The sequence below is a fragment of the Mobula birostris genome, chromosome 11 (assembly GCF_030028105.1).
Source record: "Mobula birostris isolate sMobBir1 chromosome 11, sMobBir1.hap1, whole genome shotgun sequence".
NCBI lineage: Eukaryota > Metazoa > Chordata > Chondrichthyes > Myliobatiformes > Myliobatidae > Mobula > Mobula birostris.
In genome coordinates this window covers 48,762,412-48,790,248 of record NC_092380.1, presented here as the reverse complement: position 1 = coordinate 48,790,248, position 27,837 = coordinate 48,762,412, and the positions used below count along the sequence as shown (strand labels likewise).

At 44.4% G+C, this 27,837-nt stretch overlaps 1 protein-coding gene across 4 annotated transcripts in view; it reads right to left on the bottom strand.

The window, feature by feature from the left end:
• Positions 1-690: 690 nt before the first annotated feature.
• ldlrad3 (low density lipoprotein receptor class A domain containing 3) overlaps positions 691-27,837 on the bottom strand; it is a 143,445-nt gene continuing 116,298 nt past the window's right edge. For 2 of the 4 annotated variants that reach the window (XM_072272199.1, XM_072272201.1), the window contains exons 5-6: positions 14,341-14,707; positions 691-4,039 (exon numbers count right to left, since the gene is read on the bottom strand). In XM_072272199.1, coding sequence (XP_072128300.1) covers positions 3,850-4,039; positions 14,341-14,707 — 557 coding nt within the window. In that variant the 3' untranslated portion in view covers positions 691-3,849. The remainder of the gene's footprint in view (positions 4,040-14,340; positions 14,708-27,837) is intronic. The other 2 variants (XM_072272200.1, XM_072272203.1) reach the window with 1 other exon arrangement.

The following is a 27,837-nucleotide window of genomic DNA, read 5'->3' as shown; positions in this document are numbered from 1 at the left end:
CTTGGAGGCACCTCAATGAGGCAGAGCTGAGGGGAGGCAGGGTTGAGGTGGAATCTGGGCCCAAGAATAAGGATTGATTGATTTAAGCGCCAAGCCGAATTGGAAAGGTGGATATGGGCCAGATCGAGGCGCTGGGGCTCAGGCCCGAGCGCACATTGAAGCACAGGGCCTGGGTCTGAGAGTAAAGAACAGCCCAAGGTTTGGACTACTCACGCGCAGGGCCAGATTGGAAAGGTCAGAGTGTCAGGGTCGGAAGTGAAGGACAGACCAGTTCAGCTCCCTGCTCCGCGAGGTTTACTTGTCTTTACATTGAACTGAGGCCATGGCCTGCAACTAATGGACTTCTGAATCGGCTACGGACTCACTTCTGTGAAACCTCAGTTCTGAATGCTATTAGTTTACTTTTATTGTTTGATTTTTTTTTCCCCTCTTCATGTTCGACAGTTTTCTTTTGTTTAATGGGTTCTATTGGGTTTCTTTGTTTTGTGGCTGTCTGTAAGGAAGTGAATCTTAAGGTTGTATATAGTATGATAATAACTGTACTTTGAACTTTGAAATGTAGAACCAAGGACCTAGAGAGAAAGAAAATTTCCTAAGTGCCCATAAGCTCCAATCAAGGGGGTCTACCCTGAGATCTGGGCAATGATACAACATCCTCTGAATATTAAACAGTACTCTATCTCTCACTTTCAATTTCAAATATTTAATATTGCAACAAGGTAAAATTATACATAAGCCTGAATATCATTCATGGAATAAATTTCTCATTAAATAGTCATGTCAAAGCTATTACAGTGAATAACTTTATAAACTCTATGAGCACACAGCTTCTAAGAAAAGGGCTCTTAATCTTTAAATAGATACACAGTAGACACCATCTCTGAAGTGAGAATTCTACCCTGCTGCATGGTATCAAACTCCAGTTAAAACATTAAAAGACGCGACTCTTTCTGATCTTTCGCAAGCTGTTCCTTTCTCGGGCGATGCTGAAGACAGAGGCTGAGTTAGATTTGGATTCTTAGTTGCTGAATATATGACTTGCTATTTTCGTACTTCAATTATCCAGGCAAGCATATCCAACACGGTGTTGCAAGTCACAAAGCACAAAGAGCAAGAAATAATTCAGTAGTGTTGTGGCAGCTTGGATTGTTAGCAGCCTGAATAATTGGAGCCAGGAGCAGCTGACGTTAATAAGAGACTCTTGTTTCCAAACATAAATTGTAACCAGTGTATCTAGGCATGGCTATTCATGTAATGACTTGGGGCTCAATTTCCCTACACAGGCTATTTAAGTGTTTTTTTTCCCCTTGATTTACTTATTTCTTTTTGAATACCTGTCCTCCAAAGATGCATAAAAAGGAACAGGAACAAACAACTTTAAGAGCTGCCAGTAAAGCTAATGCAGAAATGAAAATTCAATCTACGCAGAGAGAGGAAATGAACACCGTCAGGTAATAATCCTGAAGACAGAGCAGGTGGAAAATATAATCAAGAATTTACATGATGAAAGACAATAAAAGCGAGAGGATGGTTAGTACAGAGGGATTGTACCAACTGAAGGGGATTTGGTATAGAGCAAGATTAATTGCATACAGTGGGAGGCGTTTAGCACACTGAAGAAGTATACCATTAATCTGGGTTTGGTCAGGGAAATTCTATAGATCAAAGGGGGCTTGGTAAGCACTTCATTCATTACATGGATTTATTGCAGTGAAATTCAAAACAATGAAGCCTCTCATTGTAAAGAAACACCTTCTGCTACAGCTGGTCTCCAATGATCAGAGAGGAATTGTGATGGTGTGTTGGGACTTTGTTTAGTGCAATATTACTTAGTGAAGAGGAAGGTGACAAGATGGCATACATACAATGGGGAAGGGGATTTGTTGGATTTGTACTGTAGGTTGGTGAAGTGCAAATCCTTGCAATGTTACCAGTTTGCTGTAGTTTTCCATAACTAGGAGGGTTTGAGTACCGTTTGGTTTTACATAGTGTGCTATGAAGGGGCTGTTATCTATAGGTTGGGCATTATAAAATTTTAAACAACTGGACTGAGTTTGGTGCCATGGATTTTAAAAATGCATTTAGTTGTTGCTACCTTTCCTATGTTATGGATGTGCCAATGTTGTATGGGATTGATTGGGCAGAGATCAGTTGTCTTTGGAAATAACTCTCCTATCGTCCAGTAGGAGCACGACCTTGTCATAGGGTTTGGAGGCTAGTGTATCTCAATAACCTGGAGAGCTGTGTTGGCTGGAATCAGGGCTTTGTGCTTTGGCTCTTGGTAGGGTCACCCATGGCAAACAGGTCAAAGGGTAGAGGCCAGACTAAGAGTGGTCCACTGGTCCTCCAGGTTCGGGGGTTCAGCTCAGGGCTAACAGCCCTGACTGGTCAAACAAAATTGTTACGGAAACAGCACTAAAGAATCCTTCGATATCTGAATGCAACGGTATTCCTGAGTCTCCACTTGGGACTTGCACGACTGACGGTAGTAAAGACCAAGAGAAAGCTACTGGTATGAGAAAGCAGGTCTGAACACTGCCACGATCAAGACCAAGGACAGACAGAGACTCAGGACCTTCATTGCTGCCCTAACTGCCAGCAGGTCATTACAGATGGGTTGAGCGTTCTGTTTAAATTGTGACAGGACAACCATCCCCAAAAAGCATCGATGTTGAAAATACTAATCCCAGCACATTGCATTGCAAGGCAGTTTGGGCAGTTGTTTTTTTTTCCCTGAAAGAACAGCTTTTAAGAAAGAGGAAGTATATCTCAGAATATAAACTAACAGCACCCAACCATCTGGCCAGTTACCTGTGCTCGTACAAAGTAAGGATGGATTAGAGTGCAATCCTTTGTTGGATGTGTATCGCCTGGCTGTGGAACTGCTGGATATATTTTATGATCGTCAGCCCCTCACGTATGAGATTCAGAATCCACTGAGACATTGCAGAGGGCATGGACAGGGATGTTCCTCTGACCCTTGACTGAGTGACTCCCCAAGGGAACTTGCATGTCCAGCTACAGGCCTTCATTTGGCCTGGAGGCTTGTGTATTTGGAATGATGCGGTGAAGTTGTTGGGTTAGTACCCTGCTGCAAGGACAAATACGTTACACCGCCATCCTCGCCCATGTCAATATGGATGGCAGGCAGCCCCTGCACAAATCACCTTGAGGACTCACTGGATGTGGTCAGCCACACTTCAGCTCAGGGTTAGAGAGAGGAAAGAGGCTCACAGTTCAACAAAACAGCGGATGACCACTGGCATGCAGTCAGCTGAATACCAGGAGCAGAAAATACCAATGTTTTTTTTTAGCTTTTGAGTTGCAATGGACCAAGCGTCCACAGATGTAACATCGGCACAATTCTGCTCGTTTCCTTTCTGCCCCACTACATTGCCTGAGGCTCTCCAGTGAGTTGGACATGTGCTGGTGCCTGCCACTTGGTTATCGCAGATGTATGTGCCTCAGGATCTGCAGCAGCAACGCCCTGGTAAACATACATCTCAAAACTTACTATTTTTGCATTTATTGATTTAGGTTTCCTATCCAGGCTTTGGGTTACTTCACAATGTATTCGGCACTGGCCCCCAAAAGGCTGCCCGCGCCCAAGATCATTTACGTGGTCACCCCAAAAAGTAGCTCCCCAGGGCCAAACATCTGAAGGCAACTGGATTTTACCATTCATCCAGGTCTCAGTCATTCCTTCACAATGAAGAGTTGAAACAAGTCAAAACAATTAAAAGTCTCTGTTTTTTTCTTTGCTTCTTGAGTTGATTCCTTCAACAAGTGTGCCTTTAAGTGTCAGCTAGTGCAAGAACACAACTGCTGTCCTACAGCATGGCTCTTTGATCACGGTTCTTCTCGTGATCTGGTGCCGAGCAGGCAGTCTCTGATTTCGGTGCTCTCCTGCAGGCTGCTCGAACGATGAGAGCTCAAGGTGCTCCCTGCCCTGGAACGGTAAGGTGGCAGTTCAGGATGGCTGAGGATCTCAGCGTCTGAGAGGTATGGAGGCGGTGGGAGGTCAAACCATGGTGGCCTGCTGGGAACAAGGAGATGAAACATGAGTCCAGGCAAATACAGAACAATAAGAAAGAAGTCTGATAGTGATTGACGCTCAGGAGGTTTTCTTAATCGTCACTTAATGACCTCCTGGCCAACCCAGTTTGAAAATGGTGTCTACCAATCATTCAGCTTGGATAGCACGTGAGATTCCAGGAGGGGAAAACATAAGAAAATCTGCAGATGCTGGGAATCCAGAGCAACACACACAAAATGCTGGAGGAACTCAGCAGGTCAGGCAGCATCTATGGAAAAGAGTCAACAGTCAACATTTTGGGCCGAGACCCTTCACCAAGACTGGGCCCAATAAACTCTCTGATACAACTAGGCAGGAAAATATCTGAAGAGATTCACAATATCCCATAACTCAAACCGACAGAGGTACAGAAATGTTTACAGAATATTACAAATCCTCCTGGGTTGCAAACGCTCAACTAGGAAATCTTGGTCAGCTAGGGAAGTGGGCCAAGGATTGCCAAATGGCTTTCAATTCAGATAAATGCAATGTGTTGTATTTTGGGAAGTCAGACTAGTGTAGGATTTATACAGTGAATGTTGGGCCCTGGTACTTGGCTCACTGGCCTTCATCAGCCAGGCACTAAGTACAAGAGTTGGGACGATAAAGTTACTATTGTACCAATTCCTACTTGGAGTATTGTCTATAGTTCTGTTTACATACCTCTTGAGATACGGTGCAGAATAGGCCTTTCTGGCCCTTCAAGTCACGCCATCCATCAATCCCCTGACATAATCCTAGCCTAACCATCAGACATTTTACAAGGATCAATTGACCTAGCAACTGGTACATCTTTGGAATGTTAGAGAAAACCAGATCATCTGGAGGAAACCCACTCAGTCACAGGGAGAACATACAAGCTCCTTACGGGAATTGAACCCGGGTGGCCTGTATTGTAAAGACATCTGCCAGCCACTACTCTGCTTTACCCTGTCATAGGCAAGACAGAATTAAGCTGGAAAAATATACACAGAAGATTTATGAGGATGTTGCCACGACTTGAAGATATGAAGATGATGGGCAGAGTAGGACTTTATTCCTTGATATGTAGGAGAGCGAGGGGCACAGATGTGGTGAATGCACAACCTTTTTCCTGGGAAGGAGAACTAAAACTAGAGAGCACAGATTTAAGGTGAGAGGGGAAAGTTTTACAAGGAACTTGAGGGGCAACTTCTTCACACAACACATTGCATATGGAATGAGCTGCCAGAGGAAGTGGTTGTTGCAAGTACAGTAAAAATATTGAAAAGACATTTGGATATGTACACGGAGAGGAAGGATTTGGAGGGAAATGGGCCAAGTATAGACAAATGGGACCGGCACCATTGTCAGCAAAGATGAGCTGGACCAGAGGACCTGTTCCTCTGTGGCTCCATACACACAAGTGTTTCAGAGATTGGCATTTGGATTGGGATGGATTTGCCAGCTACAGCAAGACTGAAGGCATCTTCTGTCAGCGGGAATTGGGTCAATCTGGGTGCCTTCTCTCACCTCAAGCACCAACAATAGGAGGGCTGGGTGGAGCCAAGCAGAGATGGGAGCACTGTCTCTTTGTGCATTTTCTCTCCTCCTGATCAACCCAGCTCCTCTTTCCTCTCCTCCATCCACTCCATCTGCCCATCACCTGCACACTCCTTTCACTGTTCCCATTTGTCTCACTCAATTTCATACTTCACTTTTATCTGTTATCGGATTCCACAGCCTGTGGCCTTTTGTCACCTCTACCTATCATCTCTCTTCCCCCCCATCTTCCCATCACCCTCCTTGCCTGCATCAACCTACTGCTTGTCACTCTTGCTCCACTGCATGCCTTCACCTTTTACACTGGCTATCTCACTTCCATTTCACTGTCCAGATGAAGGGTCTTGACCCAAAACATCAACTATCCACAATAGTGCCTGACCCCGCTGAGTTCCTCCAATATCTTGTGCACAGCTATCCCTTCAGTTGTGGGTCCACCACAGGAAATCTCGGTCATGCCTAAGGCCGTTGAATGTTCAAATTACAAAGTAAACTTATTATGGAAGTATGTATATGTACCATATACAAACCTGAGATTCAATTCCTTGTGGACATACACAACAAATGCATAGAATAATACCTTTAACAGAATCAATGAAATCCACACCAACTTGGGAATTCAATCAGTGTACAAAAGACAACAAACTCCAAACACAAAAAGACATAAATAAATAAATAAACAAACAAACAAACAAACAAACAAATAAATAAATAAGCAAGCAATGAATATCATGAACTTTTAATGAAGAGTCTTGAAAGTGAGGCCACAGGATGTGGGAATATTTCAATAATAATGGCAAGTGATGTTGAGTGATATTATCCCTACTGGTTTAAGAGCCTGATGGTTGAGGGGTAATAACTGTTCCTGAGCCTAGTGATGTGAGTTCTCATGTTCCTGTACCTGCTTCCTGATGGCAACAGTGGAAGAGAGCATGTCTTCTCACGGCTGCCGTCAGGATGGTGGGGGTCCCTGATGATGGATACTGCTTCCCTGCGATAGCGTTTCATGTAGATGTGCTCAGGGGTGGGGTGGGCTTAATCCGTGATAGACTGGGCCATACCCACTACTTTTTGAAGGATTTTTTTTGTAGATATGGATTGGCAGAGTGGTGGGGGAAGGGTTAAGGCATACGGTAATGCACAAGACAGCAAGAACGTTACGATCAATTTTGAAGAGCAAAATTACACATTCTACTTAGTTCATCAACACCTTGTGATATCTGCAACAACTTATTGATAAAAACCACTGGCGTGGTAATGATCAATGTGTTGAACAGCTTAATTAAGGCATATTTGCTATAGTGATGTTGTACGGAAGAATGGGATTTTGCCTCAAACTGTAATCTTGGCCAAGTGGTGTCAAAGTGAAGTCACAGCAGAATGTGACTGGGGACTATGTTTACTTGAATAATTTATACAATTCTTGTTGCTAATTGTATGTAATTCAACAATTTTCTTGAACATATTGATTAGATCAACAGCATATTGTAACAAACCAGTGGTTTGTAAAAATAGGTAGCCAATAATCTGAGCATGGGGTCAGGGGCTTTAAACACTGAGTCACAGAGCCATACAGCATAGAAATAGGCAATTCAGCTCAAAAGGACCATGCTGAACAAGATCGCAAACACGAGGAAATCTGCAGATGCTGGAAATTCAAGCAACACACACAAAATGCTGGTGAACGCAGCAGGCCAGGCAGCATCTATAGGAAGAAGTACAGTTGACGTTTCGGGCCGAGACCCTTCGTCAGGACTAACTGAAAGAAGAGATAGTAAGAGATTTGAAAGGGGGAGGAATAAATAAATAAATAAATAAGGGATGGGGTAAGAAGGGGAGGAGGGTCATTAACGGAGTTAGAGAAGTCAATGTTCATGCTATCAGGTTGGAGGCTACCCAGACGGATTTCATGCCATCAGGTTGGAGGCTACCCAGATAGAACAAGATTCCCATTTAAGCTAGTCCCATTTCCCCATATCCCTCGAACCTTTCCTAACTATGTGCCTTATCCAAGTACCTTTTAAATGTAACTAACATTCCTGCCTCCAATACTTCCTCAGGCAGCTCAGATGGACCACTAACTGGGCGAAAATGTTGTTCTTCAGGTTTCTATTAAATCTCACCTCCCTCCCCACTTATCTCAAACCTATGCCCTCTAGTCACTGATCCTCAACCCTGGGAAAAAGACTTGCGCAGTCACCCTGTCTATGCCCCTCAGAATTTTATACCTCTAAGATAAATCCCCATTTTGCTCCAACAAAAAAAATCCCAACCTGCTCAGCCTCTCTCTATGACTCAGTCTCCCAAGTCCCAGAAAGATCCTTGTAAATTTCCTCTGCACTCTTTCCAGCTTAATGACACCTCTCCTACAGCAGGGCAACCAAAACTGAACACAATCTTCCAAATGCAGCCTCACCAATCTCTTGTACAACTGCAGCATACCTAATGCCCTGGCTGATGCCAAAAGGCTTCTTCAGCATCCTGTCTGACTCTGTCACTGCTTTTGGGGAACCATGGACTTGTACTCCTAGGTCCCTCTGATCTAGGACAATCCCCCCACAGTCCTACCATTCATTGTGCAATCCGAACCTTCATTCACATTCGCAAAATGTATCACTTCGCACGTATCCAAACTAAAGTCCATTTGCTGTTCCTCAGTCCACTTACCCAGCAGATCACGATCCCTCTGTAAGTCCTGATAACCATCTCACTGTCAATAACATCACCTACTGCAGAGATCAGCGGTTTCGAACATCAGATGGTGGGAGGTGGGTTGAGTGGGGGCTTGCTGAGGTGTGAGACGTGTCACTTACGGGGGTCTCAAGCCAGTGAGTAAGACATAGCTGAGTGAGGAGTGTCCAGTGACGGAGGAGTGGCAGTATTCTGTTAGTGACTGGTGTGGAATCTGCACTGTAGCCGGACCTGCCTGTTAAATTTCTGGAGTGATGCACAGCCTTACCATGGTTCAGTTTAGCTACGTTAAACTGAACAGAAACCTGAATTCTGTGACTGAACTTTGAGATCTTTTATATAACAGCTCTTCATTCTCAGGCCTTGTTAAAGAGATGGCACACCTTGACAGGCCTATTAAACTGAGTTTCATAAAAGGGACCAATTAAAGAGCTTCACAATCACAATCTCATTAAGGAATCAGTATGATTAAAAGGAGGTCATTAAAGAGACAATATCAGTAGCCTAACAACATTCTGGCCCATTAGTCCGGACTCCATCCTTAAATATTCACTTCGTATCCAGCCAACTGCTTTCCCAATTTACACCACAACTCTACCACATCTGGAAGAACATGGACAGCAGCTGGAATGGGAATATCAAATCTCCAAGTCACAAACTGCCATTCCGTCAAAATCCAGCACCGCAGAGGAGCTCTTGGTGAACAGCAGTCTTTCAAGAAGTTAGCTTACCACCACTTCTCACATGCAATTGTGCTTGGTGACAGAATAGTAAGCTTGACCATCAGTCTGTCCACCATCTTAGAGATTGTTTCTCCTGTCGCAGGTACACTATGGCGACACACTTCAACAGCCTGCCAAAACTGCTCTGGCACCCCCTGATGCACTCTCCACCTCTGTCAATTAAACAGCAGAGTCACTGGAACATCAATCCCTCCAAGTCAGATACTTTCTTGACACAAGGGTCATTCACCATCCTTCATGCCTGTTGGGTTAAATCCCTGGAACTTTAGCAGACTGTGGAATTGGCTCACTATGAATTTCCCAAGGACAATTAGTGATAGGCAGTGAATGGCAAATTTCTGCAGATGTATGGCATGGTGTGATTGCAACACTGCTCCAGTGCACAGAATTATAAAGGCCTGCAGAGGGTACCGGACAGCACTCAGCCAGCCCCGTCAGGGGTACAAGCCTCTCCACTATCAAGGATAACATCAAAAGGCAATGCCTCAAGAAGGTGGCATCCACTATTTAGGGGCATCACCTTCTGGAACATGCTCTCTTCTCAAGACTACCATCAGAGAAGAGGTACAGGAGCCCTGAAGACTCATGCCCAATGCTTTGGGAACAGTTTCTTTCCCTCTGCCATCAGATTTCTGAATAGTCCATGAACCTCACTGTTCCTCTTTAGCATTATTTATTGTAACCTGTATTATGGTTTATGTCTTGCACTGTACTGCTGCCACAAAACAACAAATTTCACAACATATGCCAGTGATAATAAACCTGATTCTGATCCAAGGAAGTATGGATATATGGGGGACAGCGGGCTCCCTTCACTGAATCTTTTTCCCTCGGAATGGGAGCCTTTGTTTCCTTAATTTATAGCCAAATCTAGAAGCCTTAAAGTGCGTTAGAATGCCTGCAGCCATTAACTAAAACAAGAGCTTATTGATAAACTTTCCAATCCTGAAATAGTGATGTGGATTTCTGCTTGTGACAGATCACATTTCACTGAGTTCACACACTCCGTATCAGGAAACTATAACTTCCAGCTGTTGGGACAGGTAAGACCTCCAGTGCCTGTTCCATCCACAGTCAACCTTGCTTAAAAGGTATTTAAGACCATAAGATATAGGAGCAGAATTAGGCCATTTGGCTGATCTATTTTCCTCAATCTTCTGCCTTCTCCCTGTAACCCTTCATGCCCTGACCAATCAAGAATCTATCAACCTCTGCTTTAACTATACCCAAGACTTGGCCACAGCCACCTGTGGCAACAAATTTCACAGATTCACCACTCTCTGGCTCAAGAAATTCCTTTTAATCTCTGTTCTAAGAGGACACCCCCGGTGTTCGACTCCAACTCCACAGGAAACACCCTCTCCACATCCACTCTATCGAGGCTTTTCACCATTCAATAGGTCTTTGTGAGGCCACCCCTCATTCTTCCGAATTCCAGTGAGTACAGGCCCAGAGCCATTAAACACTCTTCATATGACAAGTCTTTCAATCCCGGAGTCATTTTCATGAACCTCCTTTGAACCCTCTCCATTGTCATCATATAACAATGCATGCCACCTTTAACTGGAGCTAACCACTCAATAATTAAGTTTCTGTGCAGTGAGATTAGCCCGGGATGGTTACAGCCAAATTTTACTGGAACTGTGATCTTTACATGCTGCCTGTGTTCTGCTCATTGGGGTGGGGGTAATCTCATATTGTTATCCCCTGCCTAACAAACTTGGCCCTAAGTCTTCAATTCCTCTTTCAATTCCTTCTCTCAATTCCTCTGTCTCTCAGGATGAGGCTTTTCATTCCAGAACGGAGGCAATGTCCTCCTTTTCAAAGAAAGGGTCTTCCCTTCCTCCACCATTAGTGCTGCCTTCAGTCACATCGCTTCCATTTCACACTCATCTGCTCTCACCTCACCCTCCTGTCACTCCACTAGGGATGGGGTTTCTCTTGTCCTCATCTACTACCCCACCAGCCTCTGTGTCCAGCACGTAATTCTCCGGAATTCCGCCATCTTCAGTGGGATCCCACCCCCAAGCACATCTTTCCCTCCATACCCCCCCACTTTCTGCTTTCCACACGGATTACTCCCTACACGACTCCCTAGTCTATTCATCCCTACCCACTGATCTCCCTCCTGACACTTACCCTTGCAAGCGGAACAATTGCTACAAGTGCACCTACACCTCCTCCCTCACTACCATTCAGGGCCCCAAAACAGTCCTTCCAGGTGAGACAGCACTTCACCTGTGAGTCTGTTAGGGTCATCTACTGTATCCGCTGCTCCCGATGTGGCCTCCTGTATATTGGGTAGACCTGATGTAGATTTGCCAAGCACCTATGCTCCATTTGTCAGAAAAAGCAGGATCTCCCAATGGCCATCCATTTTAATTCTACTTCCCGTTCCCACTCTGATATGTCTATCCATGGTCTCGTCTACTGTCGAGATGAGGCCACACTTATGTTGCAGGAACATTACTTTATATTCTATATGGGTAGCCTCCAACCTGATGGTATGAACATCGATTTCTCAAACTTCCAGTAATGAACCCCCTGCCCCCCACTTCCCCACTTCACCATTCCCCAAACCCATTTCCCTCTCTCACCTTATCTCCTTGCCTCCCCATCACCTCCCTCTGGTGCTCCTCCCCCCTCTTCTTTCTTCCATGGCCCTGTCCTCTCCTATTAGATCCCCTTCTCCAATCAACTTCCCACTCTTTACTTCACCCCTTCCCCCTCCCGGTTTCACCCATCACCTCGTGTTTCTCTCTCCCCTCCCCCACCTTTTAAATCTATTCCTCATCTTTTTTTCTCCAGTCCTGCTGAAGGGGCTTGGCCCAAAATGTCGACTGTTCTCGTTTCCATCGATGCTGTTTGGCCTGCTGAGTTCCTCCAGCATTTTGTGTGTGTTGCTCAGATTTCCAGCAACTGCGGATTTGTGACTGGGTCTATGTATAATTAACAGAACCACCTTGGTCAGCCTCTCATTGTTAAAGGGGTTCTGCCAGTGGGATTGCCTACTTAATGGGACTCTGATCATGAGCTGCACTGAAGTGAGTCATATTCTTCACTGCCTGAGGCAAAATTTAATGTTTTTTTTAATACATATAAATTGTGTGTGGCAGTAGCGATAAGCTGCCTTCTTGAAAGTCTGCTGTTTCCAAAAGACTCTCCTGCAGTGTTGTTAGATTCCTGAATTTTCATGGAATGGCAGTAGATCTTCAAGTTCGAGTTATGCTAACTTGGAGATGTGATGTTACCATTCCAGCTGTATTCCACACCTTTCCATACAGGAAGTGGGAATGAACTTCGGAGATGGTGTTGGGGGTGAAGATGCCTGATCGATTTTTTGTGAACTGGAAAAGTAGCTGGTTTTATATACAGTGAATATTTAATGGAGTCCCAGTCTAATGGGCTGAGTGTTATTAATCTGCTGATATTGTTTCTCTAACGACCTGCTTTTAATCAGACTGATTCTTTAATGAGACTATAATCATGAAGTTCTTCTCTAATTGGTCCCTGTTGGTGAGACTCAGTTAGAATGGCACAGTGACCTAGTTCAACCCTGACCTCCTGCACTGTCTGTGTGAAGTCTGCACGCTCTCCCCATGGCCGTGTGGGCTGCTTCTGTGTTGTCTGGATTCCCCTCACACAGGATGGTAGGGTGATGGGCCACTGTAAACTGGTGGAACCTGGGGGAGAGCTGACGAGTAGGGGAGTAAAATGGAACGAAGGGAGATGGGTGCCTGAAGGTCAAAGCAGATGGTGTAGGTGGAAGGTCCTATTCCCATGTTATATGACTGTTGGTATTGATTTAGTATCATCACGTGGGCCATGATACGGTGAAAAGCTTTACTTTTTCATGCCATCCAGACAGATCATGCATACAATAATTACAAGGTGGTTTCAGAAAGGAAACAGAATGCAGGATATACTCCTACAGCTACTGAGGAGGTCCTCCAGGACCACAACCTTGTCGCGGTTTGGAGGCTTGTGTGCCTCAGTGACCCAGCAAGCTATGTTGGCCGGAATCAGGGCTTTATGCTTTGGCTCTTGGTAGGGTCATCCAGGCCAAACAGGTCAAAGGGTAACAGGCTAGACCTGTCCTCCGGGTTCGGGGGTTCAGTTCAGGGCTAACAACCCTGACTGGTAATACAAAATTGTTATGAAAACAGAAATGAAGAATCCTTCTACGTCTGAGTGTGATAGTTCTCCTGCGTCTCCATCCGGGACTTGCATGACTGGCAGTAGTGAAAAATGCCATGATGAAGGAAGCCCTGAACACTGCCAGAGATGGAGAACCTTCTTTGCTGCCCTAGACACCAGTCGTGTAATGGGCAGGAACTACTGAGAAAGAGCAGTGCAGGTAGGTGCTGAGAAAGAGCAGTGCAGGTAGGTACTGAGAAAGAGCAGTGCAGGTAGGTGCTGAGAAAGAGCAGTGCAGGTAGGTACTGAGAAAGAGCAGTGCAGGTAGGTACTGAGAAAGTGCAGTGTAGGTAGGTACTGAGAAAGAGCAGTGCAGGTAGGTACTGAGAAAGTGCAGTGTAGGTAGGTACTGAGAAAGAGCAGTGCAGGTAGGTACTGAGAAAGAGCAGTGCAGGTAGGTACTGAGAAAGTGCAGTGCAGGTAGGTACTGAGAAAGAGCAGTGCAGGTAGGTACTGAGAAAGTGCAGTGTAGGTAGGTACTGAGAAAGAGCAGTGCAGGTAGGTACTGAGAAAGAGCAGTGCAGGTAGGTACTGAGAAAGTGCAGTGCAGGTAGACAGGTAAAGTGCAAGGGCCACGACAAGGAAGATCGAGAGATGAAGACTCAACACTTCACCTGAGAGTCCACATCCTTCATAAGAGACATATTGACAGGCACACAGATCGGAGGCGCTTAAAGAAATGGGCCAAACGTGGAAAAATGGGACACATTCAGATGGGCCTGTCTCTGTTCTGCTTGACTCTATGTTTGTCCTCTGGTCGATGTGAGGTCCATTCCAGAGTCTGATAACAGCAGGACTGAAGCTGTCCTTGCACCTGGTGGTCATGCTCTGTGGCTTTTATAACTTCTGCCCAACGAGAGGGGGCAAAAGACAGAATAACTAGGGAGGGGCTCTTCCTTGATTATGCATGCTGCTTTCCCAAGCTACGGGAAGTATAGACAGAGTCTCTGAGGGGCGGCTGGTTGAGTGATGGTCTGGGCTGTGTCCACAACTCTCTGGAGTTCCTTGAGTGTAAAGACTGGGCCAAGATGTACCTTGTTGACACGAACCAGTTTACTCGAGAACTAATAGAAAAAGTTTTCGATGGGGCCAGCAGAGCAGGCAGTTCCTTACCTCCGTTCTAGCACAGCCTCAGAGTAGGAGGGCGGCACCTCTTCTGTGGCCAGGGGCTGGTGGTACAGGGAGCTGGCGGTGACCTGGATACCGCTGCTGGCGTTGTAGGTGACGTTGCAGTGATGGGTGCGGTCAAGGATGACCAGCCGGGACAGGAGCAGCGGGTGCTGCAGGCGATGCAGGGGAGGCGTCACGTGGCCCACCAGGTTGGTGCGCTTGTGGTGGTGGTGCAGCACCATGGCCATCAGCGCCATCAGCAGGACGAACACCACGGAGCTGCCAATGATGGCGAAGACCACGCTGGGGTAGTACGGGAATATCCGCACGTCGGACGTCACGTAGTCGTGGCCCCCAGCCGGGCTGTCGTCTGCGGGAAGGAAGAGCTGGGCGTTAGTCAGGGCACCGAGTACTCCTGGAAATTCCAGCGAGTACAGGGCCGATGGGTCTTGTGCATTTTGAATCGGAACCTGACCTGGACTCAGCTTGTTCTCTAAACAGACCATAAGTCATAGGAGCAGAATTTTGTTATTCGGCCCATCGAGTCTGCTCTGCTATTTGTTATTCTCCTCCCTTCTCCCCATATCCTTTGATGCCCTTACTAATCTAGAACCTATCATCCTCCACGTTAACTATACCCAATGACCTGGTCACCGCCGCCATCTCAGGCAATAAAGGTTCACCACTCTCTGGCTAAAGAAATTCCTCCTCATCTTTGTTCAAAGGGAATGTCCTTCTTTTCTGATGAGGCTGTACCCTCTGGCTCCAGAATGTCTCGCTACTGAAAACATCCTCTTCACATCTACTCTAGCCAAGCTTTTTAATATTCAATAGATTTCAATGGGAACCACCCCCCCGCCCTCAATTCTTATAAAATCCAACCAGTACAGGCCCAGAGCCATCAAACGCTCTGAGCAATCAAATGCAGCACATCCACTACCATCACTCTCCAAAACGTTGTGTCATGTTACTTTACGAAAGATGAGGACTAGCTGTCATAACACAAGTTAATTCGTACCATGGTGTTATTCACATAACCCAGTGGAAAGACATTTCCTCGTGCATGGTGATCCCTGCCCTGCTAATCCCACAGATCCTGTGTGGATGTGGGAGAGTTCCAGCAGGCACCCCTGGAGTCCACACAGAGGTTCAGCTGGAGTAACACCGACTGCATGGGGTGATGCAATGGCACAGCTTGTGGAACGGCTGCCTCACAGGGCCAGGGACCTGGGTTCAACCCTGACCTCTGTTTACGTGGAGTTTGCATGCTCCCCCTGTGATCAGGTGGGTCTCCCCTGGGTGCACCAGGTTCTTTCCACATCCCCAGGATGAGCAGGTTGGTAGGTTAGTGGCCATTGTAATTATCCCCTAGTGTGTGGGTGTGCAGTGGAATCGGGGGCGGGGGTGTTGGGACAATAGGGAAAATAGGCTACGAGGTTTGTGAGCTGGCAAATAGTGGGCTGAGCTGAAATGGCTATTACGAGGGGGCATAATTTTAAGGTGATTGGAAGAAAGTATAGGCAGAATGTCGGAGACATCATACAGGGAATGATGGTTGTGAGGAATGTGTTACCAGGGGTGGTGGTAGAACCATGTAAGAGGCTCTTAGACAGACACATGGGTAGAAGATAGAGGGAGGGCTATGTATGAGGGAAGCATTAGAAGGATTTTGGAGTAGGGAAAAAGGATCAGCACAACATTGTGGCCTGAAGGGCCTGTACTGTTCTGCATTCTATAAGGAAATATGGAACAGCAGTGAGACTTCTCAGCAAGATTGAAACATAGGTATACATAGCTCTGGTGGGTTGCTGGTAGCTCTGGGCAGTACAACACTTGAGGACACATCGATGTCCTGACTGTGCACAGAGACATCACTCAAGAGCACTTCGAAAGAAGAAATTTCCCCATCTCTGATCTTCTCACCCCTTCTCTTGAGACCAGGACCCCTAGCAGCCAAGTGAAACATCATCTCCACATCTACTCTGCCATGACTCCTAAGAATTTTGTTTGTACTCATAAGAAACTGCATCCCTCTTTCTTTTAGCCTTTCTAGTATACATTAACCAGGTCCACTTAATTGCTTCTTTATGGCCAATCCCTCCCATCCCAGAAATCAATCTATTTGCAAAACTGCTAAAAATATTCTAAGAGAAAAATATACTGTAGCTTTATATAAGTAAGTAATTTTGGAGTGCTTTTGCCTTTTGCCTCAACTCTTGCTATACATGCTAAGCAATTAAATGATGTTGCTGCACAGTTCATCAAGAAGCTGAAGCTATTTTCTTTGAAAGCTGCACTGATATACAATGCCCTACTCTGAAGTCTTACTGAACAAGGCAATTCCTGCCAAACAAAGGCCCTACTATACGAGGACACGGACATTCACATCACGGGACTCAAGACTGTCACAGCTCACAGAGCTGAAAGGAAGTGTCCTGGGCCAACTTGACCCCTGCTTTGGACCTTGAAATTCTCTTGTGATGCTCCAGCATCCACTGAATTTTCATTAGATTAATTGTAGTCCAGCAACCAATTAGTCAGGGAGATTTGCCAAGAGATTCTTTATGTTTGAAACATACTGTGGTGTAGACATGCAAGGTCACTGTCTCCTTCAGGGTTGTAACTGCACGCTCAATTTCTGGGGATACAGTTTATACTACACTGTTGTTTTTAAACAACAATTCTTCCCTTGCCAGCACTGAACTATCTGCTCATCATATGCTGTGTTTCGATCACTGCATTGCAATGATTGTTATTAAAGCTTCTGACAGCTCATAAAATCATTTGCTCTGAATTCAGTCAAAACAAGACCAGGAAATGCCTAGCATTTATAGATGCATGAGAATCGTGAGCTTCAGAGGGTCAGAGTCAGCTCATTTAATTAGTATGACTGAGAAGGGGGTAAAAGATGCCTGTAGCAGGGATTCAAAATCATTTGAACTGGATGGGGTTATATATGCAAGCAGAACAATTGAATGGAAGGATTAGCTATGATAACACTGGACAACACATTTTTTTTTGAAAGCGTTGCTTCCTCAGAAATTTATTTTGGTTAGGATAGACCGCTTGATGTTGAATAGAAATATAATTTTAGATTACTTATATCACATAGAAATTTGGAGAAACAAGAAATAACTTTTATTGAATATAATGCATTCAATTGCATTAAGGTACTGACACTTTGCAGTAGTTCAACTAGGCTAAAAAGGTTTTGTTAATGATTTTCATTTGTATCCAGAGTCTGCAGCTTCTCGCTTAAGCGTCCAACAATAATCAGTCAGCATTGATGGATTCCAGTTGCTCTGATACCGTAACTCTATGACCGCAATGTCCTGGTGAAACCTTCACCGTGCTCATCACTGACAGTGTCAAGATTTGCAGGGAAGACGTCTAAATGGGAATGCAGAAAATTAATCTTCAGTGACATGTTACACTTCATGGTTTTGTATGTTTGAAGCATGTGATTTGAAGCATGTGCCTTCCATGTGATTTTCTCTGGTCCCACTACACCTAGAAGCTCTTCAAATTGCCTGTCATTGATGACCTGTTTGATTTGTGGACCAACAAAATGTCTTCCTTAATCTTGCTATCAGTTACTTTCACTTGAGTTATGAATTGAAGTAACAAATATAGGTGATTTCAAAATATGTTGCGTGATAGGGAAATTTCATAGTGATTTTCATGATTAGCAATCCAAAATCCATAATATAAACCCAAATGTATTTAGGAAGCAAGATCTTTATTGCCCAATGTTATGTATGGAGAGTTATATTAGCAGTTTGAGATTTGATTTGTCACCTAAGACACTCAAAAATTTCTACAGCTGTCAAGCGGAGAGCATTCTGACAGGCTGCATCACCATCTGGTATGGCGTGGGGTGGGAGGGGGCTACTGCACAGGATTGAAAGAAGCTACAGAAAGTTGTAAAATTAGTCAGCTCCATCTTGGGTACTAGCCTCTGTAGTATTGAAGACACCAAGGAGCGGAACTCTCAGAAATACATCCATCATTAAGGATCCCCATCACCAGGACAGGCCCTCTTCTCATTGTTACCAGCAGGAAGGAGGTACAGGCGCCTGAAGACACACAGTCAGTGAATCAGGAACATCTTCTTCCCCTCTGCCATCCACTTCCTAAATGTACACTGAACCCATGAACACTATCTCACTTTTATTATTTCTGTTTTTGCACTATTTTTATATAACTATTTAGTACACATACATACTTACTGTAATTGATTTACTTTTTTTCCCATATTATCATGCACTGCATTGTACTGCTGCTGCTAAGTTAACAAGTTTCATGACATATGCTGGTGATATTGCACCCGATTCTGATTCTAACTGAGATGACTTAGCACACCACGCACACATGCATGAACTGCAGGTCGATGCATGAAATACCTATAGGCAGCAACAAGTGCTAAATAAACTACTGGCGCTAGGTAAATGAAATAAAAATTAGAAAATGCACTGCAGGTCAGATCAATAATCTTTTAGCAGAAATCAGAGTTTGGATCATTGTCACTAACACGAAGTGAAGTGCCTTCTATGGTTTTCACATTCCCAATGTGCTGCTCAAGTTACTTACTCAGACTATTGACTCTTGCACATTAGATGCAACCTATCCTTCCAAAAACCCACCTGGCTCCATTCCAGTCACTTCTAATTTTTAAAAATGCTCAGGTCACATTTTCTTTAAATACACTTTCCAATCACCTCTCTGACAGCCAATTTCCTGGCCTCATCCCCTCGCTTTCTCAGATGCTGGACTTAAATTTGCAATTTTGCTGTCTGAATTAATACTTCCTGAATCAAGACAACTTTGCAAAATGATAATCATATGCAAACTGAAGTGGTAACATCTTTTAAAACCCAGGGGTAGAAGATAGGTACCATTATATTTTCTAATATTGGCCAACACATTATCCTTAGGGAGTTCCAGTCATGGAATCATTATAATTTTCAGATATATTATCCTCTTTTGACAAATGACACAAAGTATCTGTTCAACAAGTTCTTTATTTTTATTTGCAATATTAACTGCAAGCTATTTTTAAACATTCAGTAATTCATATTTCACTCATATTCCCAAATTTCTTCCCCAGGCACTTGCTCAGACACAACCCTCTATAACTACAAAAGGGCCACATTTATTTTAATGAGATACATCACAGAATGTTTGGGCAGAGCTACGATAGTGCTTGACAGCGACCTCTTCATGCTCAACTGCGGAAACAGCTAACTTCTATCTTTAATGTCTCTCTTTTTCCTTTTCGAGGAGGATGGGGTTCTGTCGAAGACCCTGACCTGGAGCCACACCCAAATTTCAGTTCTTTGTGGCCATTTTTTGAAATCCCAAGGACGCGGTCCAGAAGACGAGAGCGCCCTCGGGGATCCGAGGCTTTGCAGCCCTGGGGACAGGCTGATTCTGTGCTGGTGCTGCTGACTGAAGCGGACTCGGCTGCTGGCAGAGGTTAACACCACAAATCAGCGCGTTGTTTTGTTTACCTCTCCCACCTCACTGAGTAACAGCTCTCTGCTTCTTTATTAGGGAGGGAGAGAGGGAGCCTCGGGTATCTCAAATTGTAGGGTGAGCGATTAGTTTTTGTAGTACTGTGGATCACAGTCTTTCTTGGGGGCTTTACTATTGCTTGCTTGGTGGGTGTAAGGTGTTGATGTTTTTTTTGATGAGGTAAGTGGGGGTGGGAGGGTTGTTGCTTTGCAGTTTCTTGTGTGTAGAAGAGGGGGTCTTTGTGTTTCTAACATTTTTACTGTCACTCGTTCTTTGGGACTCTCTTCGTTTTTGTGAATTTCAGGTTGTATATTGTCTACATTCTCTGATGTTAAGTGGAACTAGTGAACAATTGAGAATAGATCCTTTTGGCGCTTCAAGCCACACTGCCCATCAATACCCCGATTTTCACTCTGAGCCTAATCACGGGACGGTTTACAGTGACCAATTAACCTACCAACTGCAGCCCCTTTGGACTATGGGAGGCAGCGAAGCACCCAGAGAAAACTCATGCAGCCACGGGGAGAACGCACAAACCTCTTACAGGAGGCGGCGGGAAGCAGCATTTAGCTCCATAGGCCCCAAGGTTCCTGCAGCTTATTGTTTACTCTTCCTTTTCAGTTGCTCCTATCCCCACACTGAATATTATGTGTGGCTCCTCCTTCAATATTATTTCATCCTGCAGTAGTCGTGTTAACCCAAGGCTATATGGCAAGTACAACCCCTCCCCTTTCAGTATATTACTAGTCTAGCATCGGTAAATTCCTTTCTGCACACCAATGATGACATTGTCCTCTGCCTAGGCTGTCCTTGGAGGAGAGGAGGATTTCCTTCCACACCAGCTGTGAGGAATGGAAAATGCCTGTGTGTGAGTTCTTTGTGTGTGGGGTGACCACGGCAGACCAGCCACCTACAGACTGAGGTCTTGGTCCAATAATGAGGAGCTCTGAGACATTTTTTGACCAAGGCCTGTGGCACAAAGTGGGTGAGCACACAGAGACAGACACCTCTATACACACACACACACACACACACACACGAGTACCATGACAACACACACATATACCAACCCCCCTACTCACACATACAGCCATATCCTGAGCATGCCTGCACACACACACAGATACAGATACAGAATATCCTGGCCCCACACACACAGATGGACACCTCTACACAACCTGGGCACACATGTGTAACCTGACCGTACACACATACCCTAACTCCCAGAATGCGCTTATGGAGGTATCCTGACCCCACACACACACGTACACATAGATATATCCTGACCTGACACACAGAGCCGGGCACCTCCACACAATCTAAACACATACAGCAGTACCCTGATTACACATATGCACATGTACCCCAACTCCATACTTGCACAAAGGGGTGTATCTTGACCCCACACAGCTCATTCACGGATATACTCTGACCTCACACACAAGCCTGCACGTGCTATGACATAGCATATATATATATATAGGCATATCCTGGGCATAAACACACATTCTAACAGATACACCCTGATCCAGACACAAGTGCACACATGCACAAAGCCAAAGTACCCTGAACTCACAAGCAGTCTCTTTTACCAAAACACTCTGTCCCGCAGTAACTGGTTAATGAGAATGATGTCCAAATCTTCACTGTTCTCTTTCTTTTCTGTTCAGCACAATTTCACCAAGGAGCCAAAAATAATTATTTGCTAGGGAAGTCATTCCGTTACCTGTCAGTCAAATCCTACCAGAGACTGATAACCCAATTCCTGACTTCCTTGTCATTCAGATATTTCTTGTATCCGTTTCATAATTAAAAAGCCTTTGTCAGATGAAGACACTAGACTAAATTCTAGGCTGGTTTGATTAAGCAGAGTTATTTCTTTCCAAAAACAATTTGGCAGTTTTTCAAACCTTGGCTCCACAAACCTCCTGAATCTATTTTATCTGCATAAGATATTAAAATAATTTACTGAGTTCCAAGAGGTACTTGACTCAGATAAAGGTTTATTTCACTATCAAACACTGCATCAATTTATCCTATTATACTGGAGATGATGATCAGATAACATTTGGAAAGTTGCTGTAGTTATTTTTGCATTTATGATAAGTATCACAGATGACAATTTTGTTTAAAATACTTTTGTGGAAGCTAGTAAATATACTGAAAGGAATGTAGTGAAATACACAGTCAATATAGCACTCTAAAAGACATAGGAGCAGAATTGGGCTATTTGGCCCATCAAGTCTGCTCTATCATTTCATCATGGCTGATTTATTATCTCTCTCAACCCCATTCTTCTGGCTTCTCTTTACAACCTCTGATGCCCTGACTAATCAAGAACCTATTAACCTCGGCCTTAAATATACCCAATAATAAGGCCTGCACAGCCATCTGCGGCAAAGAATTCAAAAGATTCACCACCCTTTGGCTAAAGAAATTCCTCCTCAACTCTGTTGTAAATGGATGTCTTTCAATTCTGAGGCTGTGCCCACTGGTCCTAGAATCCCCTAATATAGGAACCATCTTCTTCATATCTACTCTATCTAGACTTTCAATATTTGCTAGGTTTCAATCAGATCCCCTTCATTCTTCCAAGCTCCAGTGAGCACAGGCCCAGAGCCATCAAATGCCCCTCTTACATATGATAACACTTTCAATCCTGCAATCACTCTTGCGAACCTTTTCTGGACTCTCCAGCACATCTTTTCTTAGATATGGGGCCCAAAGCTGCTCACAATATTCCAAGTGTGGTCTGACAAATGCCTGATGCCTGATAAAGCCTCAGTATTACATAATTACTTTTGTATTCTAGTCCTCCTGAAATGAATGGTAACATTGCATTTGCCTTCTTACTGCCAACTGAACCTGCAAGTTAACCTTTAGGGAATTCTGCACAAGGGCTACTAAGTCCCTCTGCACCCTTGATTTTTGAATTTTCTTCCCATTTAGAAAATAGTCCACACCTTTATTCCTTCTACCAAAGAACATGACTATGCACTTCCCTACATTACATTCCATCTGTCAGTTCTTTGCCCATTGCCCCAATCTGTCTAAGTCCTTCTGCAGACATCCTGCTTCCTCAAAGCTGCCTGCCCTCAACCTATCTTCATATCATCTGCAAACCTGGCCACAAAGCCATCAATTCCTTCATCAAAATCATTGACATACAATGTGAAAAGAAGCAGCAGCAACACCGACCTGGGTGGCATACCACGTCACCAGCAGCCAACTACAAAATGCCCCTTTTATTCCTACTCTTTGTCTCCTGCCAGTCAGCCGATCTTCTATGCGTGCTAATACCTATGCAGCAATACCATGGGCTCTTATCTTGTTAAGCAGCACCTTGTCAAAGGCCTTTTGAAAATCCAAGTAAACAATATCCACTGACTCTCCTTTGTCAATCCTGCTTGATATTTCTGCAAAGAATTCTAACCAATTTGTCAGGCAAGACTTCCCATTTAGAAAACAATGCTGACTTTGGCCATTTTTTTCATGTGCCTCCAAGTACCCCAAAACCTCCTTAATAATAGACTCTAATCTCTTTCCATCAACTGATGTCAGACTAACTGGCCTGTAACTTCCTTTCTTCTGCCTCCCTTCCTTCTTAAAGAGTGGAGAGACATTATCTTGTTAAGCAGCCTCATGTGTGGCACCTTATCAAAAGCCTTTTGAGAATCCAAGTACACAACACCCATCGATTCTCCTTTGTCTATCCTGCTATTCTTTCCTTAAGAATGCCAACAGATTTGTCAGACAAGATTTCCCCTTTAGGAAACTATACTGATTTTAGTCTATTTTATTATATGCCTCTAAGTACACAGAAACCACATCCTTAACAATCGACTCCAACATCTTCCCAACTACTGAGGTCAGGCTACTTGGCCTATCGTTTCCTTTCTTCTGCCTCTGTCCCTTCTTGAAGAGTGGAATGACATTTGCAATTTTCTAGCCCTCCAGAACCATTCCAGAATCTAGTGATTCTTGAAAGATCATTACTAACGCCTCCACAATCTCTTCAGCGACCTCTTTCAGAACCCTGGGATGCAGATCATCTGGTCCAGGTAACTTATATACTTTTAGACCTTTCAGCTTCCCCAGCGCATTCTCCTTAGTAATAGCAATGACACTCATTCTGCCCCTGACTCACTCACATTTCTGGCATTCTGCTGGTTTCTTCCACAGTGAAGTCTGATACAAAATACTTAAGTTCCTTCACCTTTTTTTTTGTCCCCTATTACTACCTCTCCAGCATCTTTTTCTAGCGGTCCCATACCCACTCTCATCTCCTTTACTCTTTATATATTTGGAAAGAAACTTTTAGAAACATAGAAACATAGAAAACCTACAACACAATACAGACCCTTTGGTCCACAAAGCTGTGTCAAACATGTCCTTATCTTAGAAATTACCTAGGGCTACCTATAGCCCTCTATTTTTCTGAGCTCCATGTACCTGTCCAGGAGTCTCTTAACAGACCCTATCGTATCCACCTCCACCACCATCGCTGGCAGCTCATTCCACGCACTCACCACTCTCTGTGTAAAAAAACGTACCCCTGACATCTCCTCAGTACCTACTTCCAAGCACCTTAAAACTATGCCCTCTCATGTTAGCCTTTTCAGCCCTGGGAAAAAGCCTCTGACTATCCACACGATCAATACCTCTCATCATCTTATACACCTCTATCAGTTCACCTCTCATCCTCCGTCACTCCAAGGAGAAAAGGCCAAGTTCACTCAACCTATTCTCCTAAGGCATGCTCCCCAATCCAGGCAACATCACTGTAAATCTCCACTGCACCCTTTCTATGGTTTCCACATCCTTCCTATAGTGAGGCAATCAGAACTAAGCACAGTACTCCAAGTGGGGTCTGACCAGGGTCCTATATAGCTGCAACATAACCTCTTGGCTCTTAAACTCAGTCCCACGATTGATGAAGGCCAATGCACCGTATGCCTTCTTAACCACAGAGTCAACCTGCGCAGCAGCTTTGAGTGTCCTATGGACTCGGACCCCAAGATCCCTCTGATCCTCCACACTGCCAAGAGTCTTACCATTAATAGTATATTCTGTCATCATATTTGACCTACCAAAATGAACAACTTCACACTTATCTGGGTTGAACACCATCTGCCACTTCACAGCCCAGTTTTGCATCCTATTGATGTCCTGCTGTAACCTCTGACAGCCCTCCACACTATCCACAACACCTCTACCTTTGTGTTATCAGCAAATTTACTAACCCATTCCCCCCACTTCCTCATACAAGTCATTTATAAAAATTACAAAGAGTAGGGGTCCCAGAACAGATCCCTGAGGCACACCACTGGCCACCAACCTCCATGCAGAATATGACCCATCTACAACCACTCTTTGCCTTCTGCGGGCAAGCCAGTTCAGGATCCACAAAGCAATGTGCCCTTGGATCCCATGCCTCCTTACTCTCTCAATAAGCCTTGCATGGGGTACCTTATCAAATGCCTTGCTAAAATCCATATACACTACATCTACTGCTCTACCTTCATCAATGTGTTTAGTCACATCCTCAAAAATTCAATCAGGCTCGTAAGGCACGACCTGCTTTTCACAAAGCCATGCTGACTATTCCTAATCATATTATGCTTCTCCAAATGTTCATAAATCCTGCCTCTCAGGATCTTCTCCATCACCTTACCAACCACTGAAGTAAGACTCACTGGTCTATAATTTCCTGGGCTATCTCTACTCCATTTCTTGAATAATGGAATAACATCCGCAACCCTCCAATCCTCTGGAACCTCTCCCGTCCCCATTGATGATGCAAAGATCATCGCCAGAGGCTCAGCAATCTCCTCCTTCGCCTCCCACAGTAGCCTGGGGTACACCTCATCCGGTTCCGGTGACTTATCCAACCTGATGCTTTCCAACTTGAATTTCCCCCAGAAACATCAGCCATTCCTGTTCTGCCATCAGCCCTACTAGTGTCTGCTTCCAAACAACTTTGGCCAGCTCCTCTCTCATGCCTCTGTAATTGCCTTTACTCCAGTGTTATATTGAAACATTTGATTTTAGCTTCTGCTTCTCAAGCTGCGGGGCGATTTCTATCACATTATGATTACTATCTCCTAAGGGTTATTTTACCTTAATCTTCCTGATCAAATCTGGGTCATTATACAACACCTAGTCCAGGATTGCTGTTCTGCTAGTGAGCTCAATCACAAGCTGCTCTAAAAGTCCACCTTGTAGGCATTCTATAAATTCCTCCCTTGGGGTCCAACACCAACCTGATTTTCCCAATCTATCCACCTATTGAAATCCCCTATGATTAGTGCCCTTTTTATAGGTCTTTTCTATATCCCACTGTAACTTGTAGCCCACATCCTGGCTACTATTCGGAGGCCTGGATATAATTTCCAACAGGGTCTTTTTACCCTTGCATTTCTTAACTCTATGCACAAGGACTTAACGTTTTCCAGTCCTACTGTATGTCACCTCTTTCTGGAGATTTGTTTTCATTTTTTTTTAAACTAACAGAGCTACCACATGCCCTCTGCCTACTTGCCCACCCTTTCAATATAAGGCGTATCCTTGGATGTTAAGCTCCCATCTATGATCCTTTTTCAATCACGACTTAGAGATGCCGACAACATCATCCCTTCTGATCTCTGTGCAACAGGACTATCTACCTTATTTGGTATACTGTGCACACTGCACATAGCAGCTACTTGTATAACACTGTCCCATCCTTAGCCTTATCATTCTCATTCCCCCCCCCCCCGCCAAATTAGTTTAAACCCTCCCCGACAGCTCTAGCAAACTTGCCTGCAAGGATATTAGTCCCCCTCGTGTTCAGCGTAACCCATCCTTTCTGTACAGGACGTACCTTCATCAGAAGAGGTCTCAATGATCCAGAAACCTGAAACCCTGCCCCCGCACGAATTCCTCAGCCACGCAGTCATCTGCCAAATCATCCTATTCTTACCCTCACAGACAGCAATCCAAAAAATACTATCCTGGAAGTCCTGCTTTTCACCTTTCTGCCTAACTTCCTGTACAGTATTCTTTCAGAATCAAAATCAGGTTTATTATCACCGGCATGTGATGTGAAATTTGTTAACTTAGCAGCAGCAGTTCAAATGCAATACATAATCTAGCGGAGAAAAAAAAATTTAAAAAAGTAAATCAATTACGTATATTGAATAGATTTTTAAAAAATGCATAAACAGAAACACTGTATATTCAAAAAAAGTGAAGTAGTGTCCAAAGATTCAATGTCCATTTATGAATCAGATGGCAGAGGGGAAGAACCTGTTCCTGAATCGCTGAGTGTGTGCCTTCAGGCTTCTGTATCTCCTACCTGATGGTAACAGTCAGAAAAGGGCATGCCCTGGGTGCTAGAGGTCCTTAATAATGGACGCTGCCGTTCTGAGACACCGCTCCCTGAAGACGCCTGGGTGCTTTGTAGGCTAGTTCCCAAGATGGAGATGACTAGATTTACAACCTTCTGCAGCTTCTTTTGGTCCTGTGCAGTAGCCCCTCCATACCAGACAGTGATGCAGCCTGTCAGAATGCTCTCCACAGTACAACTATAGAAGTTTTTGAGTGTATTTGTTGACATCCCAAATCTCTTCAAACTCCTCAGAGTATAGCCGCTGTCTTGCCTTCTTTATAACTACATTGATATGTTGCGACCAGGTTAGGTCCTCAGAGATCTTGACACCCAGGAACTTGAAGCTGCTCACTCTCTCTACTTCTGATCCCTCTATGAGGATTGGTATGTGTTCCTTTTCTTACCCTTCCTGAAGTCCACAATTAGCTCTTTTGTCTTACTGACGTTGAGTGCCAGGTTGTTGCTGCGGCACCACTCCACTAGTTGGCATATCTCACTCCTGTACGCCCTCTCGTCACCACCTGAGATTCTACCAACAATGGTTGTATCATCAGCAAATTTATAGATGGTATTTGAGCTATGCCTAGCCACACAGTCATGTGTATATAGAGAGTAAA